Source organism: Moschus berezovskii, chromosome 15, assembly GCF_049115385.1.
Source record: "Moschus berezovskii isolate FMDL1 chromosome 15, NW_MosBer_1.0, whole genome shotgun sequence".
In the NCBI taxonomy this organism is placed as follows: Eukaryota; Metazoa; Chordata; class Mammalia; order Artiodactyla; family Moschidae; genus Moschus; species Moschus berezovskii.
The window spans coordinates 53489142-53506633 of NC_142474.1; the positions used below are offsets into that span (position 1 = coordinate 53489142).

At 42.2% G+C, this 17492-nt stretch overlaps 1 protein-coding gene across 2 annotated transcripts in view; it reads left to right on the plus strand.

The window, feature by feature from the left end:
• Positions 1 to 17492, plus strand: part of RSU1 (Ras suppressor protein 1) — a 199098-nt gene that overhangs the window by 16487 nt on the left and 165119 nt on the right. The window contains exon 3 of one of the 2 annotated variants that reach the window (XM_055429353.2): positions 7332 to 7382. The exons of the other annotated variant lie outside the window; for it this stretch is intronic. Coding sequence (XP_055285328.1) covers positions 7332 to 7382 — 51 coding nt within the window. The remainder of the gene's footprint in view (positions 1 to 7331; positions 7383 to 17492) is intronic. 2 annotated transcript variants of the gene reach the window in all.

Genomic DNA, 17492 nt, shown 5'->3' on the forward strand with positions numbered 1-17492 from the left:
GTTCATGGAATTCTCCAGGCCAGAATACTGGAGTGGGTAGCCATTCCCCTTCACTAGGGGATCTTCCCAACCCGGGGAGTGAACCCAGATCTCCCGTGTTGGGGGCGAATTCTTTACCAACTGAGCCACCAGGGAAGCCCTCTAAGAATACTGGAGTGGGTAGCCTATCCCTTTTCCAGCAGATCTTCCCAACCCAGGAATCGAACCGGGGTCTTCTGCATTGCAGGCGGATTCGTTACCAGCTCAGCTACCGAGAGGCCCAGTTCTGGCCTTCGACAGGACGGCGGAAACTTTCAAGTCCCCTGTCGCTGCGTGCGTTTCCAAGTATCATTCCCGTTAGGCTGTGTTTTTTCCTCTGGATATAAATGTCATTCGGTGAAGCTGGAACTTTTTAAACCTTTCTAAAGTGCCACCAGAGGAATAATTTCCTTCTGATTTGCCAGACTGAAAGCTGGAGAGACAGTTTCCAGTGTGGCACATCTTTGTGATTTGTTGGATTGTTTTGAAAGCAGGTCTGCCATGTCATCATCTGGTGCTGTAGATTTCATCTTGCTTATTTTTTTCTTACGCTGTCTGCTAGATGATGAAGGAAAAAAAGCTGAACCTATTTGAGATAATATCTGCTTCCGTGCATTATCCAGACATGATGATTCTTTTTCTAGGAGTGTTGGCTAGTCCTTTGATTGTTCTGAGTGTAGCCCATTGTAATTCTGGCTGGTCCACCCAGTCCTGTACCTTCCCTGTTTTCCATTTCTTCGCTCAGATAAGGCTAGGACTACTTCCATAGGCTCCAACTTCTGGATGTCTTCCAAGTCCAGTTTTATATTCACTGTTGCCTAAATTGAGGGACTCTGTGGCTTATCATTCAAACCAGGACAGTTTTGAGAGGGACACTGGGCATAATCCAGGCCTGTCCCAATGGCAAGTCACTCCAGTACTCTTGCCTAGAAAATCCCATGGTTGGAGGAGCCTGGTAGGCTGCAGTCTGTGGGGTCGCTATGGGTCGGACACGACTGATCGACTTCACTTTCACTTTTTACTTTCACACATTGGAGAAGGAAATGGCAACCCACTCCAGTGTTCTTGCCTGGAGAATCCCAGGGACGGGGGAGCCTGGTGGGCTTCCATCTATGGGGTCATACAGAGTCGGACACGACTGAAGTGACTTAGCAGCAGCAGCAGCATGCTTGACATTGCTGCTGCTTTTTATTTTTTCTTTTGCTTATTTTTAAACATTTTTTATTGTAGTATAGTTGCTTTATAGTATTAGTTTCTACTGTACAGCAGAGTGAATCAGCTATCAGTTCAGTTCAGTCTCTCAGTCGTGTCCGACTTTTCGCGACCCCATGAATCACAGCACGCCATATGTATACATATATCCCCTTTTTTAAATTTTAATTTCCTTTCCATTTAGATCAACACAGAGCACTGAGTAGTTCCCTGAGCCATCTACCACGTATAAAATGGTATACTGTGTATAAAACGGTATGCTATATATAAAATAGTTGTCTGTTCTGTACATAGTAGTGTATGCCTGTCAGTCCTAATCTCCCATTCATCCCATCCAGCCGCTCCCCCTTGGTGTCCATACGTGTGTTCTCTACATCTGACATTACTTCTCAGAGATCTCCATTGCCGTGCTGAGCATGCCTGGTAAATGTCCAGTCTGTGAGTGCCTGAATGGGTCTCTGATGGAAGTTACTGAAACAGCCAGTTTCTCTTTGATCACTTAGGACTTTCTGGCAGATTCCATCCTTGACCGGAGAATAACCCATCATCAATCACACACAGCACCAGCCATCTCTCCCTTCTCCACCCCCTTCACCTTCAAACAACCCTCTCCCCACAATTTTCTTCCCCACATGTTCATTTTGGCCTGATAGAGTGTTCACCCACATACCATTTCTTTTTTTGGTGTTTTAATTTGCTCTTGTTTGTTTTTATTTTATATTGGAGTATAGTTGATTTCAAAGGTGTTAGTTTCAGATGTACAGCAAAGTGATTCAGTTTTACATATATATAAATATATATCCACTCTTATTTGGATCCTTTTCCCATATAGGTCATTACAGAGTATTGAATAGAGTTCCCTGTGCTATACAGTAGGTCCTTATTAGTTATTTTATAGTAGTAGTATGTATATAATCAGTCCCAATCTCCCAATTTATTCCTTTCCTTCCCACATACTATTTCTAAAGGCTAGAGACAGAATGAGAGCCAGGGCACGGCAGCGTTAACTGAATGCCAGCACATTTTCTCAGTTATTTAGTTGACTTTTGGAAGTCTGTTCTCCTTTGAAAATGCCTGGACAAAACACGGTTCAATATTGCTTGAGGACCTTTAATAACAGTTTGTCGTCACTGTTCTGGTGCCACTGCTTCCGGCCAGTGTATGGCTAGCAGGACCCAAAGCTAGGATATTCCTGCGCTGGGAGATTTCCCAGTGTGTGAGTACGTAGCAGGGCAGGTCAGTGGGGAGACCTGATTCCATTTTGCCCACATGATTGACTAGGGTGGCTTTTGTACTTTTAAATAACCCATTCTATTTTGGTAGACCTTTTCTCCCTTCTTTTTAAACAGTGCAGTGTCAGTGTAAGACCCACAGTGGACTCTGCTTGGCCAAGTGGAGAGGAGTGACAGCTGCTTGAATACATGTCTAGCTCTTTGGTCTTTGCCTGTCACAGGCTTTGTGATTGATTCTGAGATTTCAATTCTGTCCAACTTAACTGCCCTCCCAGCGGACCCAGCCCAGAGTCTTTTGTTGCCCTAAATATTTCCTCAAAGGTCTTTTATTAACTTTGCCTTTTCTGTTCTAATTTTTTCCTCCTTATTTAATATGTAGCCCTGTAGCAATAATGAGAAAGAAAAATACATCTATTAATAGTAATGTGATCAGGTGAAGCAACACATATATTTCTCTATTAAAAAAAAGAAAGAACTTTCAAACTTCATTTTCTCTCCTGCTAAATGCTTGTATAATAAAAAAGACAATGAAAGGGTTGGAAAAACCCAACTTTCTCTTATTAAATCTTTCATTATGAATATTAGCTGGGAGAAGAGAAAAGTTTTTTTCTTCTTAATTAAGGTAGTTGTGATATTTTAGGAAAAATTAAGGCAGGATATTGGATTATCAGGGTTTTTTTTTTGGTAAGCAGAATTATTTCTGTGACACTCGAAGTATTTGCTTAATGTGAGTGTCTGCCAGTTTTGGTTTGCCCCATTTTTGTTGGTTTTAAAACCCCTATTTTTATCTCGCATGTGGTCACTTGTAATCCACCTCTTTTTCATTTATGCATCACTGTATTATAAGTGGAAGTGCAATTTCTTAGAAGAATTTTTTCCCCTTTCCATCTTCCTAAGGGGAATATAGACATGATGGCTAAACTCAGGCAGCCCTTTTGGTCTGTGAGGTGGGATTCACACATTGGGAATGGTTGGGCAGCCAGAAACCAGAAACTCTGTACTCTCCATGTATAAGTGAGAGAAACTCTTGTGTAACTCCTGTTATTTCCAGTTTGTTCTCATATGACTGGCTACTGTCTCAACTTACATGTCTATTAATCTCTTTCTTCTGGTTTTATGTGAAGGCTGCTCTTGGAGATTTTTTGTTTTCATATCAGACTATATGCCTTAGAGTTAAAGGAATGCTGTATCTAGTGGACAGGAACACTCTTAACTCTTATAAATATAGATGTGTGCAAGATGCTGTGCAGTCTAAAATCTAGCTTCTCATGTTAGAAACAATCATGGTAATGCTTTTAAAATTGTAAAATTACTCCTTTGCTTTGCCTTTCTCTTCTTCATTCCCTAAAGATTCAATCCTAAAGTCAGTAAGGTGGGGGTGGGCATGGTGATCCAGAGCCGGGTATGGAACTGTACGTGGGGTGAGGAGAACATCTGTGCAGGGTAGGGAGCCTGGCTTGGGAGGTCTGAGCCTGAGCGGGATCAGGTTGAGGAAGGTAGGCGAGCAGGTGAGGAGGTTGAGTTGGACATGTGTCGAGGTAGGAAGAAAGGGCGTGGGTTGATGGATTACTACATTAATACATAGGTTGCATAGTTGAAAGAACCCAGAAGGTTCCACAGAGCCCACTCACCCAGGGAGTTTATAAAGGCACAGGCCATAGCTTAGCAGGGATAAGAAAGCAGGTGAATATCAGGGGCCCCAGAGGCTTACTGGCACAGTCCACCATCCTTCCTTGCCCCAGAGTCATTTCTTAGTTGCTTAGGACATACTTTGTCTCCAGATGTGAACTTTCAAGACATATCTGAGAAGTCCGGGTGTTGGGAATGCTTGGACTGAAGTCTCCAGCACCGTCTTCTGTGTGCGACTGGTCAGCCATCTGCAGCCAAGTGTAAGCCAATGACCTGCATATCCCTGGATGTGTGAACAAGCTGGTCCTAGAGCCTCCAAGGTCTCTGCCACTTTGAACAGAACATGACACATCTCGAGCTTGCCTACTCATCTTGACCTTGACTCTGTGTCCCTGCAGGTCAGCATAGAGCTGTTCACACCCAGATGTGAGGTAACTGTGCTTTGTGCAGTTACATGTAGAGGTACTGACTGCATACGTAAGTAGCTTAAAGATAATGGAAGCCGGAGTTCTCACTGTTAGAAAGGGAACTACAAATGGGACAAGGAGAGCACTAGAATGAACCATGCAGGATTGTATTAAAATTGATCTGTTGGTGTGAACTTGGGACTTTTAATAATATAATGAAATCTGCACAGATGTGTGTGTATACTTTAATTCCATCACCTGAGAATACTGAGACCTCAAATAACAATGAGCACATCTAGTGCCCAGATTTTGGCTTCTAAGTACCATTTTCTGCACACAAAAAAGAAGCAAAGCTCACTGGAGAAATGGCTGATGGATTCCAGGCCTGTGGCAGTGAAAGTGCAAGATAAGTTTGACTGTCTTGTGCCAAAGAGTAGAAGTACTCAGCAAGTGAGAGGGACGTGTCAGAAGGACCAGGCAGCCAGCTTGGATGGGGGATTTGCACCAGCCACATCAGCGACCATAATCTGAACAAATCATCATCATAATCTGAACAGATGATGGTAACCCGTTGACTGAGATAGGAAACCTCAAAGCCATACAGATGGAAGTAAAATGAATTCATGATTTCTCCACAGCAGCCTCATGGATGTTTTGGATTGGATGATTCTTTCTTGGGTGGGCTGCCTGGTGTATTTGTAGGATGTTTAGCAGCATCCCTGGACCCTAGACGCCTCTGCTTAGACCAGTTTTCGGCACCAGTGGTGCCTCAGATGGTAAAGAACTCGCCTGCAATGCAGGAGACCCGGGTTTGGTAGTTGGTCATAGTTGGTAGAATCAAAAGAGCCTCCAGACATGGCCTAATGTCCCCTGAGGATCAAAATTGCCCCAGCTGAGGACCACAGAACACACATGGAACAGGATTGTTACGTAGTTTAGGTATCCTTGCTCCTACTCCCCTTAGAAAATGCTAATTATAAGGGCAAAGGGTAACTTTACAGTCAGGAAGCCTGGCAGACTCAAGTGATCAAGGGACGGATTGAAATCTGTGCCAGCTGGTAGGATGCAGTGAGAAGCCTGCATTTCCTCAGGATTCCTGCTAGTGGTGCTAACCTGAGCTCATCAAGAATCAACAAAGGTCTCAGTGCTCTGTGGTGACTCAGATGAAAGTAAATCTGAAAAAGAGGAGATACATATATATGTGCGGCTGATTCACTTCGTTGTACAGCAGAAACTAACACAACACTGTAAAGCACCTATACTCCAGTAAAAATTAAAGGACAAAACCACACGGAAAACATAATACAAAATACCTTGGCCTGTGTGCTTCACAATCTCCATGGTCTCGATAGTCAAGGAAACAGTGACCCAGGCTAAGGGGTGACTTGAAGAGGCCTGGCAGCTACATGCACCATGGATTCTAAACTGGATCCATCTCTATTAAAGAACTGTTTGGAACATTTGGTGAAACTCGGGTGGGTGAGGGCTGAGGATCAGATGATAATGATGTACTGTGCAGGGGACTGTCTTTGTTGGAATACCCTAAATTGTATGGAACATAAAGTTTATGAGTCAGGACAGAGAAATGGGTCTTTGTATTGTATTTTGAACTTTTCTGTAACTTTGTGATAGTTTGAACAAAAGAAAATCACTTAAAAGTTGCAGTTGGGGTGATGCATATTTTTTTCAAGGTTGCTGGTTTCCAATCCTGAGACTCTTCTTGAGAGAAAATATTTGTCTTAGTGTTTCTTGAAGGGAAAAAAACTGTCGCATTAAAATAAGGTTGTTATAGAAAGAATATTGGAAAATTTTCTAATATGTTTCTTCACAAATATATATCTATTTCACATTTCAAACTTTAATATATATTAAGTACAAAATATTTACTTAGTATAAATAGTATATGATCATTTAGGTTTGTTTTATACATATAAATATACAATTTAATATATATAAATAAATAATAAAAGGTAAATATATATAATTTATATATAAATGTAAATTTAACAAATAATAAATATATGGGTGTATATATATTATGTCCGTAAGTATATTTATACACACACACACACATATATATATATATACAGAGAGAGAGAGCTTGCTGACCACAAAGTGAAGTTTTCGAACCCAAAGTTGAGGTCACTTTTTAACCCCCACTGGCTTTTTTCTTTTCTTTTTTTTTTTGGTGAATTTGTATACATATTTTCTTTCTTGGTACTTGGGAAAACCTTTTTCTTTTCTTTTTTAAAGGCAAATCTCGTCTTTTCCAGCAGTTTAAGCTTCCATGATCACATTTGAAACTGGTGAGCCATCTGCCAGTTCTTTGAAATGTCAGCCAAACTGGTTGAGAGGAACACGTGGAGGGCTTTTACTCTGGTCATTGAGAGCATGTAGGAGCATTTCGGGGTTGACTAACTCAGGAAGCAGTGGTCTGTCCGTGTTGATGGGATGGTTTTCTAAGCATGGGCTGGGGAAGGTTGTTCCTCCCAGATCTCCTGACCCTTAGTGAGATGGATTGTTGAGGCTGGACCAGCCCTCCAGGTCGTTGAGCAGAGCTCACTGGCCCTTGTCCTGTTCGTTCCTGCGACGTTAATGCCATTAGTGCTAAAATCCCATTAGTGCTAACTCGCTGTTCTAATTGCACCGTTTATTGCGTGGCTTGTCCTCATGTGCTTCAACATTGAACAGACAGCCTTCTGTGAGTCCCTGCATCTATTTTTGTGAGTGGTAACACTCTAGCCTGTGAAAAGAACATAGCATGTTACCTTGCAGGAGCGTGAGTGTGATTTGGGTACATTAACTGACTGTGTGTTTTTCTTTTCTTTTCCAGTCACCCTGTCCCACATCACACAGCTGGTCCTCAGCCACAACAAGCTAACAAGTGAGTCAACCACTGCTCTCCTCTGTTACACAGTTTCTGACTTGTAGGTAACGTGGTGGAACTGCTAATTCTTCTGTTTTCCTGGACAGTAATGACAAATGATTATTTGGGCAAAGCCAAAGTGTACTGAGATGGCATTAAGATACCTGAGCGTAGGGTCTTCCTGTATTTTGTAGTTTTCTCTGTTTTGAGGAGTTCTTCCTCAATTTTTCATGCGTATAAACTGAAGGAAGACGGTGACATTGTCCCTCTGATAATGGCCCCCTTTGGGCACGCAGACTGCTGCAGTGACCGGGATGCTGAGACTCCGTTATTATTTCATGGGAAAAGAGAAACTTACCAAAAAAGAGTTGGAGGACTTCCCTGGTGGTTCAGTGGCTAACACTTTATCTTCCATCGCAGGGGGTGTGGGATCGACCCCTGGTCGGGAGCCAGATCCTACTTGTCTCATGGCCAAAAAACCAAAACAAAATAAATAATATTGTAAAAATTTCAGTAAAGACTTTTTAAAAAATGATCCACAAAAGAAAAGCTTTTTTTTAAAAAAGTTGAATTTTTTCAGAGCAAAACATTGTTAGCTTTCATTTGTACTTTCTCCTCAAAAGGGGAAAATGTAATTATTGATGTACTTTCTTTCCCTGTTTGATGGGGGCTGGTGGGGAGCATAAAATTGTAGAAGTGATAGAAATTTGCATCTGCATTTTTCAAGTTCTTGAGTCTGATTTCCAGGGAAAATTGTCCCAGGCATTGGGAGTGGTACAGTTAATGTACAGTAGGTTTCATACCTCTTGGTAAAGCGTAATCTTGTGTGACTAACGTGGGCCGTTTTATTCTTAGAGCTGTGGCTTAAAAGGTGTTAATGACAGGGGCCTGCTGTCCCATCTCATGTCTAACTGATGGCTGTGTCTTTGTGCTTGCTGTATTTCCTGCAGACTTGAATGCTTTTCTGATCATGTGGCAAGAATTTGTGAGGGAGCTTTCTGAGTTCGGTGAAACAGAGCAGAATGTGATGTTGAGGGATTTGTGTCGTGAATTTATGTGTGTGTTGCATAATATACAGCTTGAAGCAATGTCACAGAGCTGTTGATTATGGAGAATTAAGAGTGGCAGTGAGGGCCTCTTGTGAGCAGGAGACAGGCAGATCAGTTCGTTTTTAGCAAAAAGCGAGGGCAGAGTGGCGCCGTTGTCATGTTTAAGTATTGGGAGCCCCAGCTGCTGATAGTGAGGGTGACAAGTCACGTGTGATCATTACTGTAACAGGTATATGCTGCCGCTTTGATTGTTTTTATAGCGAATGGTCCTGCTCTCTCTCCGCTGAGACCCTAATCCCAGTTCTGAGGGGATTTGAAATTTGTTTTGAAGGGTGGACTGCGTGATCCCTGAATTCCCCCAGATTTGGTGAGCAGAAATTTCTGATGTTCTTTCTGTCATTTAGTTCATGAAAGTATTTCCTAATTGCCAAGTTTACCACTGGTGTTCAATCTTGCATCGTCATCAGAGGGAAAAAGAGTTTCTATTGAAAAAGGAAGCCAAACCTGTTTTGTTCCCATTATACCATTAATAGGTTCCTTAAAAAGTCTTTCAGACGGTCATCGTTTTTCTTTTTATATGTCCATAAAGAAATCTCTGGGATCAGGGTGATAGTTTCTCTTTCCAGACATGCAGGGTGAGATTAATTTAGGGAGGCATAAACAGAGTTGAGTTGTATCTGCTATTAAAGAGGTTTGCTGTGGATCCAAACTTTTTCTCCTCTTCCCCCCGCTCCCCCGCCTTTTCCCCCTTTTTTCCCATTTGAGACACTCTTGACCTAATCCAGTAAGCTCTAATTAATCGTTTTGGTAAATTCTGTTTCAAGCCATTGTGAGTGGTGTCAGTGACGCCCGATCTGTTTCACTAAGGTCAAATTAGCATCTTTTACTATTTTTCTGGCATTTAAATGAATGGCTTTGCTATGGTTTTTCCAGTGTTTATAGTAAATATGTCCATTTGATGGAAAGATAAATATGCATTACGTGGAGGTGGGTGAGTCCAGCCTCCTGTCACTTTTCGTTGTAATCAGTGTCTTTCACTTTCCGTGCTTTTTAATGGGGACTAGCTGACAGCATCACATTCAGACTGATGGGACTCAAAAGATAAACCCCTCAGCACTGCTTTTATCTTGCATCCTTGTGTGCCAGTTACACTTCTGATGTGTCCTTTTGTATACCTGGGGGACGAATCACCAGCTTACTCACACTGGGACTTGGTCTGGGGACAGCTCTCAACTCTGAGGACTGGAGTCAGTATCTTGGGGCTGTTGGAAGAGCATGGCACTGAGCTGGCCCCGCTTCCTGCTGGTGGTTTTGACAGATCAGCAGGTCCCCTCAGCACAGTACGAGTGAGGCTGTGAAAAAGGGGAAAGCGAGCTGATGACCCTCAAATTCCCAAGATTTTGTGAGCAGAAATTCTTAAAGTTTTCAACATGAGAATTTGTCAGGGTCTTTCAAAATTGTCCGTCTAATCACTGTCAGAGAGTCTTCACTGTTACAGTGACGTGATTGACGTGTGAATCTGGGGGAATGGGGTCTAGCTGGTGGGTTTTGGTTCAGTCACTGGGGGGTGGTGACTCTGCCAGGAACAACTCTTTCAGTCCATACAATGTCTGCAGTGGATTAAAGGAGGTGGGAGGTGCAGTAGCGAGGGAAACTTTTTCTTTTTGCTGTGATTGGACAGGTGACTCTCTGGGCCCGGATGGAGGTGCTTGCTTGCCCAACGGGAATGTTTGCAGAGTAAAGAGGCTCTGCCAGGCTCTCCTGCTCCTCCCTTCCTCCCCTGCCTGCCCCACCCCCCGCCCATCTTCCTCTTGGCCCACCTGCAAACTGGAGATATCTCTCCCCCGAATCCTATTGTCCAGAGACTCTTTTTTTTTTGATGTGGACCATTTTTAAAAGTCTTTATTGAATTTGTGACAATATTGCTTCTGTTTTATGTTTGGTTTTCTGGCCACAAGACATGTGGGATCTTAGTTACCTAAATAGGAATCGAACCTGCACTCCCTGCATTGGAGGGTGGAGTCTTAACCGCTGGACCGCCAGGGAAGTCTCATCGGCAGAGAATCTTGGCACCAGCATGGCTCTTCCTTGTCCTCACTTCCTGTTCCGTCCTCTCCAACGATGTCGTAAGCTTTGTTGAAGGCTGAGACCATCTTTTATTCCTCTTTACTGCCCGTTGCTGAGCACAGGATGGCTTCTCAGGAAGCCCTCATGTAGAGGCAGTAATGGCAGGACCAGGGTGGGAAGCAGCGGATTTGGGTGAAGTTGTTCAGTGGAGGAACCTGACAGTTTCTTCAGGATCAGTCAGTGTATGGATCTGAGTGAATGTAACCACTGCACGTTTCTGTTCCTTAACTGCTTGTAGGCGCCTTTCAAATGTGCTGAGCAGTGAGAAACAGAGCCTTATATCCTAGGAATTGCTGTCTTTCCCCTTTACGCCGGGCCTTTCACAGGGAAGGAATGATGTACTAACATGGTACAGGCAGACCTCACTTTATTGAACTTGGCGGAAATTGAATTGAATTGGGGGAAATTGAAGGTCTGTGACAACGCTGAGTTGAGCAAAGCTACTGGACCATTTTTTTCCAACAGCATTTGCTCACCTCTTGTCTCTGTGTCACTTTGGTAATTCTCGCAATATTTCAAACCCTCCACCAGCAAAAAGGTGACAACTAGTTGAAGGCTCGGATGATGGTTAGTTTTTTTTTTTAAGCTGTGTGCTTTTTAATTAAGATATGTACATTTTTTTGGACATAATACTTTGCACACTTAATAGACAACTGTACAGTGTAAACACAACTCCTAGAGGCACTGAGAAGCCAGAAAGTTTGTGTGACTCAGTTTATTGCAGTAGTTGCTTTGTTGTGGTGGGTGGTCTGAAACCAAACCTGCGTTGTCTCCGCGGTGTGTCTGGCACTTCAGGGACACCCCCGGATGCACAGTTGGAAAGCTGGGGTCGTGACCAGCCGTGGGTGCTTTTCTCCACCTGGCACACCTGGTGGGCTCAGCTGAGTTGACTTCTCCAAAAGGCAGTGAAGACCTCCTACGCTTCTCAGTCTCCTGGTTTGGTCCTCTGTTACTCTTTCACTTAGTTTTACGTATGCAAGTGTGCGTGCTAAGTCACTTCAGTTGTGTCCAGCTCTTTGCAGCCTTTCAGACTGTCGCCCACCAGGCTCCTCTGTCCTTAGGATTCTCCAGGCAAGAATACTGGAGTGGGTTCCCATGCCCTCCTCCGGTGGCTCTTCCCCACCCAGGGGTCAAATCCGAGTCTCTTATGTCTCCTGCATTGACAGGTTGGTTCTTTACCACTAGTGGCACCTGGAAAGCTCTGTTTTATGTATTTAAGATCCCAAATGATTTACTAGTATTTTTAAACAATTAATTGTAGGATACGTTTCTTGAAATTAGGAATGCTGTCGTATGCTTAGGTATTGTACATACCAGCCCACAAACGTGCCAAAAGCAGGCAGAATGTGAAGTAGACCCTTGAGTTAACGCCAGCTGATAAATGGGTTGGTAGGGTGTGAGTAGACCATTCAGATATGACCTCAATCAAATCCCTTATGATTATACAGTGGAAGTGAGAAATAGATTTAAGGGACTAGATCTGATTGATAGAGTGCCTGATGAACTCTGGACGGAGGTTCGTGACATTGTACAGGAGACAGGGACCAAGACCATCCCCATGGAAAAGAAATGCAAAAGAGCGAAATGGCTGTCTGAGGAGGCCTTACAAATAGCTGTGAAAAGAAGAGAGGCGAAAAGCAAAGGAGAAAAGGAAAGATATAAGTATCTGAATGCAGAGTTCCAAAGAATAGCAAGGAGAGATAAGAAAGGCTTCCTCAGTGATCAATGCAAAGAAATAGAGGAAAACAACAGAATAGGAAAAACAAGAGATCTCTTCAAGAAAATTAGAGATTCCAAGGGAACATTTCATGCAAAGATGGGCTCGATAAAGGACAGAAATGGTATGGACCTAACAGAAGCAGAAGATATTAAGAAGAGGTGGCAAGAATACACAGAAGAACTGTACAAAAAAGATCTTCACGACCAAGATAGTCACGATAACGTGATCACTGACCTAGAGCCAGACATCTTGGAATGTGAAGTCAAGTGGGCCTTAGAAAGCATCACTACTAACAAAGCTAGTGGAGGTGATGGAATTCCAGTTGAGCTATTTCAAGTCTTGAAAGATGATGCTGTGAAAGTGCTGCACTCAGTATGCCAGCAGATTTGGAAAACTCAGCAGTGGCCACAGGACTGGAAGAGGTCAGTCTTCATTCCAATCCCAAAGAAAGGCAATGCCAAAGAATGCTCAAACTACCGGACAATTGCCCTCATCTCACACGCTAGCAAAGTCATGCTCAAAATTCTCCAAGCCAGGCTTCAGCAATATGTAAACCGTGAACTCCCAGATGTTCAAGCAGGTTTTAGAAAAGGCAGAGGCACCAGAGATCAAATTGCCAACATCCGCTGGATCATGGAGAAAGCAAGAGAGTTTCAGAAAAACATCTATTTCTGCTTCATTGACTATGCCAAAGCCTTTGACTGTGTGGATCACAATAAACTGTGGAACATTCTGAAAGAGATGGGAATCCCAGACCACCTGACCTGCCTCTTGAGAAACCTGTATGCAGGTCAGGAAGCAACTGTTAGAACTGGACATGGAACGACAGACTGGTTCCAAATAGGAAAAGGTGTACGTCAAGGTTGTATATTGTCACCTTGCTTATTTAACTTATATGCAGAGTACATCATGAGGAACGCTGGGCTGGAAGAAGCACAAGCTGGAATCAAGATTGCTGGGAGAAATATCAATAACCTCAGATATGCAGATGACACTACCCTTATGGCAGAAAGTGAAGAGGAACTCAAAAGCCTCTTGATGAAAGTGAAAGAGGAGAGTGAAAAGGTTGGTTTGAAGCTCAACATTCAGAAAACAAAGATCATGGCATCTGGTCCCATCACTTCATGGGGAATAGATGGAAAAACAGTGGAAACAGTGTCAGACTTTATTTTTTTGGGCTCCAAAATCACTGCAGATGCTGATTGCAGCCATGAAATTAAAAGACGCTTGCTCCTTGGAAGGAAAGTTATGACCAACCTTGATAGTATATTAAAAAGCAGAGACATTACTTTGCCAACCAAGGTCCGTCTAGTCAAGGCAATGGTTTTTCCCGTGGTCATGTATGGATGTGAGAGCTGGACTGTGAAGAAGGCTGATCGCCGAAGAATCGATGCTTTTGAACTGTGGTGTTGGAGAAGACTCTTGAGAGTCCCTTATACTGCAAGGAGATCCAACCAGTCCATTCTAAAGGAGATCAATCCTGGATGTTCATTGGAGGGACTGATGCTAAAGCTGAAACTGCAATACTTTGGCCACCTCATGCGAAGAGTTGACTCACTGGAAAAGACTCTGATGCTGGGAAAGGTTGGGGGAGGGAGGAGAAGGGGACGACGGAGAATGAGATGGCTGGATGGCATCACCGACTCTATGGACATGAGTTTGAGTGTACTCCGGGAGTTGGTGATGGACAGGGAGGCCTGGCGTGCTGTGATTCATGGGGTCGCGGAGAGTCGGACACGACTGAGTGACTGAACTGAACTGAACTGAACTGAGGGTGTGAGTGGTGGTGAGCCCCAGCTGTCTGAGATGATAGACTCAGCGGTTGCTTGCTCTCAATGTCTCTAAGAAGGGGACGCAGCATTTATTTCAAAGATGGTCTTCCCGTGTCTCTGCCTGCCTGCGTTTGGGGTGACCCTCCCTTGTAAGCCAGTGTTAGCCGAGTCTTTTGCAATCTGCATCTTATCTAATCCCTGGTTCTTATGGTCTTTGGGAGTATTAGCTTTGTACGTGTTTTTCTACTTTTCAGTCCTAAAGAGGAATTTCTGAGACAATCGTTTTAAGACATGTCCACTAGAGGTCACTGTTGGGATACTTTTTTTTTCCTCCCTCCTCTCTTGCTAAAAGATTAAAAACCAAATTGGTGTTGTCAGACGATGAAATTTTTTTGCAAGCTTCTCTCAGGGTAAGTTGTTACTGCCATTTACGTAGGGCAGTTTTGCCACAATTAATGCTGATCCTTCCATAAGAAGGTATGTTATTTTTCTTTGACTCCCAAATTTAAAGAACATGTTCAGTTTCACGTGTCATGTTTAGTATTTATTATGGTTTCTTTCTCATGTTAGAAACTTTTCTTCCAATCTCTTTAAAGTGAGAGAATTCTGTTGCCTTTTATGTATTTTTTTGTATGGAATACACATAAAATTTTTTTCTCCCTTGGAAGAAAGTTTAAAATATATATGTATGGAACCAGATTTTAATTAAAAACTGTGTAATGCGTAGGAAAATATACATTTTGTGCCCATTTATATTGGTTCTTTTACTGAATGCCATCATGTAAGGAGGAATACTGTGCATTAGGAAATGACTCACATTTTGCATAAATGATAAAGCAATCAGTATTAATTTTTTTAACATGATGCTTTTCTTAATTTTAAAAAGAAATAGCAAAACCCAGTACTTCAAATATGAGAACAGTATTTTCCATTTTGTGACCTATGCATGATAAGGACTAAACCCTGATCATTTTCTGCAAGAAATGTCTTTTTGCTGTGTGCAAACATTGATCAGCGGGTTCTATATAAACCTTTCATAAGTGTGAGTCTCGGTATGTCATTGCTTAGTTTTACACTGGAAACTTTTAACTGTCATGTAAAACGTTTTCTTGAGATATTAGCAGCTTTGCTGGCCACTTCAAGCCTTAACTGGGACCATTTCTTGTCATCTGATGTGTCGGAAATGGCTGGACAGGCAGTAAACCTAAGTGTTATGGCAAAACTTGTTTCTTTTTTTAAGCAAACTATTTCTTACTAGTTATATATGAATTCAAAATTATGGTGAACAAGTAAATGCCAGGATATTTTCTTTAGTGATTTCAATAATTTCTTTTGTTAACACATTGAAATGAATGTAATATTTTAAGATTTTATGCAGATGTATATATTGATAGGCTCTCTGCTGAAGTGTTATTGTAAAGGAATTAAGGAGGATGTTTTGCATGAAAATATTGCAATCTCAATATGCAGGCCCAATTATAATGAAGAAAATTCAGCAGTTTTTTAAAAAGCATAATAAATAGAAACCCTTTTCTACAGACATAATTGATTGTTGAGATGAATGAGAAAAATTAACTGTCCCAACTTATAAGAATGACCTTCACCAGTCTTCCAGCACCTTTCTGTTGCCAAGTCTCTAGTTATTTCCTCTTTCATAGATTACTTGTCATGCCTTATGCAAAAGTTCTAGTGCATGGCTTGTATGAAATTAAACTATGAGGGGAGAATATGCAAAATAAATTGTCTCTGTGTCATGAATTTATCTTGTGACAATATCAAAACAACTTGCTGTTTGCATTTTAACAGTATGAATGTATTTATAAACCAGAGGCTTTGATCAATAGCTTATTTTTCTAATTAGTGCACATTCATCAATTTATTCCTTTGCCATCATTTGAAAGATTGGGTATGAAAAAATGTATACATAGTAGTGAGTCAGACAGCTATTAATTGAACAGTGTCTTTCCAATGGTTCCACTGGTTAGGTACAACTATAGGCAAATTTACAAAATTGCCTATAGTTGGGAGTTTGTTTTTTGGCAGTTTTAGTTAAGGAAGCATGCGGGATCGCCACATGGAAACATCTGTTGATCCCATAGTCCAGATACAGCACAACCCAAGGCCAACATGTGAAGCTGGAGAAGTGGTTTCAATACACTTGTGTCCTCTGCGCAGACACTTGTCATCCTTGATCCCTTTCATGTCAGCCCTTCCATCCTGAATGCACCTCCTCTAGAATCTCTCTTCTTGAAGTCTTGTCCTGTGTTCAGTGGAAGCGAACTAAGGGTAGGTGTTAATTCTTCCACGGTATGTTTTTAAAAGGAGTGACTTCACCTATGGGGATTTCAGAAAGATGGCAGGCTGTGGCGATCCTCATGTGCGGGCAGGTTGAACCTGTCACTTTCTACACCATAGCTCGCCCACTGTGGGGAGTTCATCTTGGATAGGGTTTCTTTTACCATTTTTTAAAACTTTTTTATTTTTTCAAATTTTATTGGAGTATGGTTGATTAGCAGTGTTCTGTTAGTTTCAGGTGTACAGCAAAGTGAGCCAGTTATGCGTATGTATATGTCATGAACTCCGGGAGTTGGTGATGGACAGGGAGGCCTGGTGTGCTGTGATTCATGGGGTCGCAAAGAGTTGGACACGACTGAGCAACTGAACTGATATGTCCATTCTTTTTCTACATTCTTTTCCCATGTACGTCATTACAGAGCGCTGATTAGAGTTCCCTGTGCTGTAGGTTATTAGTTATCTATTTTATCTGTTTTATATATAGTAGTGTGTATGTGTCAGTTCAAATCTCCCAATTTATCCCCACCCCCATTCTCCCTGGTAACCAGTTTGTTTTCTACATCTGTGACTCTATTTTTGTTTTGTAAATAATTCATTTATATGATTTTTTTTTTTTAAGATTCCACATGTAAGTGATATACCTTTGTCCTTCTCTGTCTGACTTACTTCACTAAGTGTGACAGTCTCTAGGTTCATCTGTGCTGTGCTTAATCGCTCAGTTGTATCCGACTCTTTGTAACCCCATGGACGGTAATCTGCCCGACTCCTCTGTCCATGGGATTCTCCAGGGAAGAATACTGGAGTGGGTTGCCATGCAACCAACGATTGAACCCAGGCCACTCACATTGCAGGTGAATTCTTTACCATGTGAGCCACTAGGGAAGCCCAAGAAGACTGGAGTGGGTAGCCCATCCCTTCTCCAGGGAATCTTCCCAATCCAGGAATTGAACTGGGGTCTCCTACATTGCAGGTGAATTCTTTATCAGCTGAAATACCAGGGAAGCCACTAGGTTCATCTGTGTTACTGCAAATGGCATTATTTCATTATTGTTTTCAATGGCTGAGTAATATTGCATTGTATGTATGTACCACATCTTTTCTATCCATTTCTCTGCTGATGGATATTTAGGTTGCTTCTATGTCCTGGCTGTCATTTACTATTTAC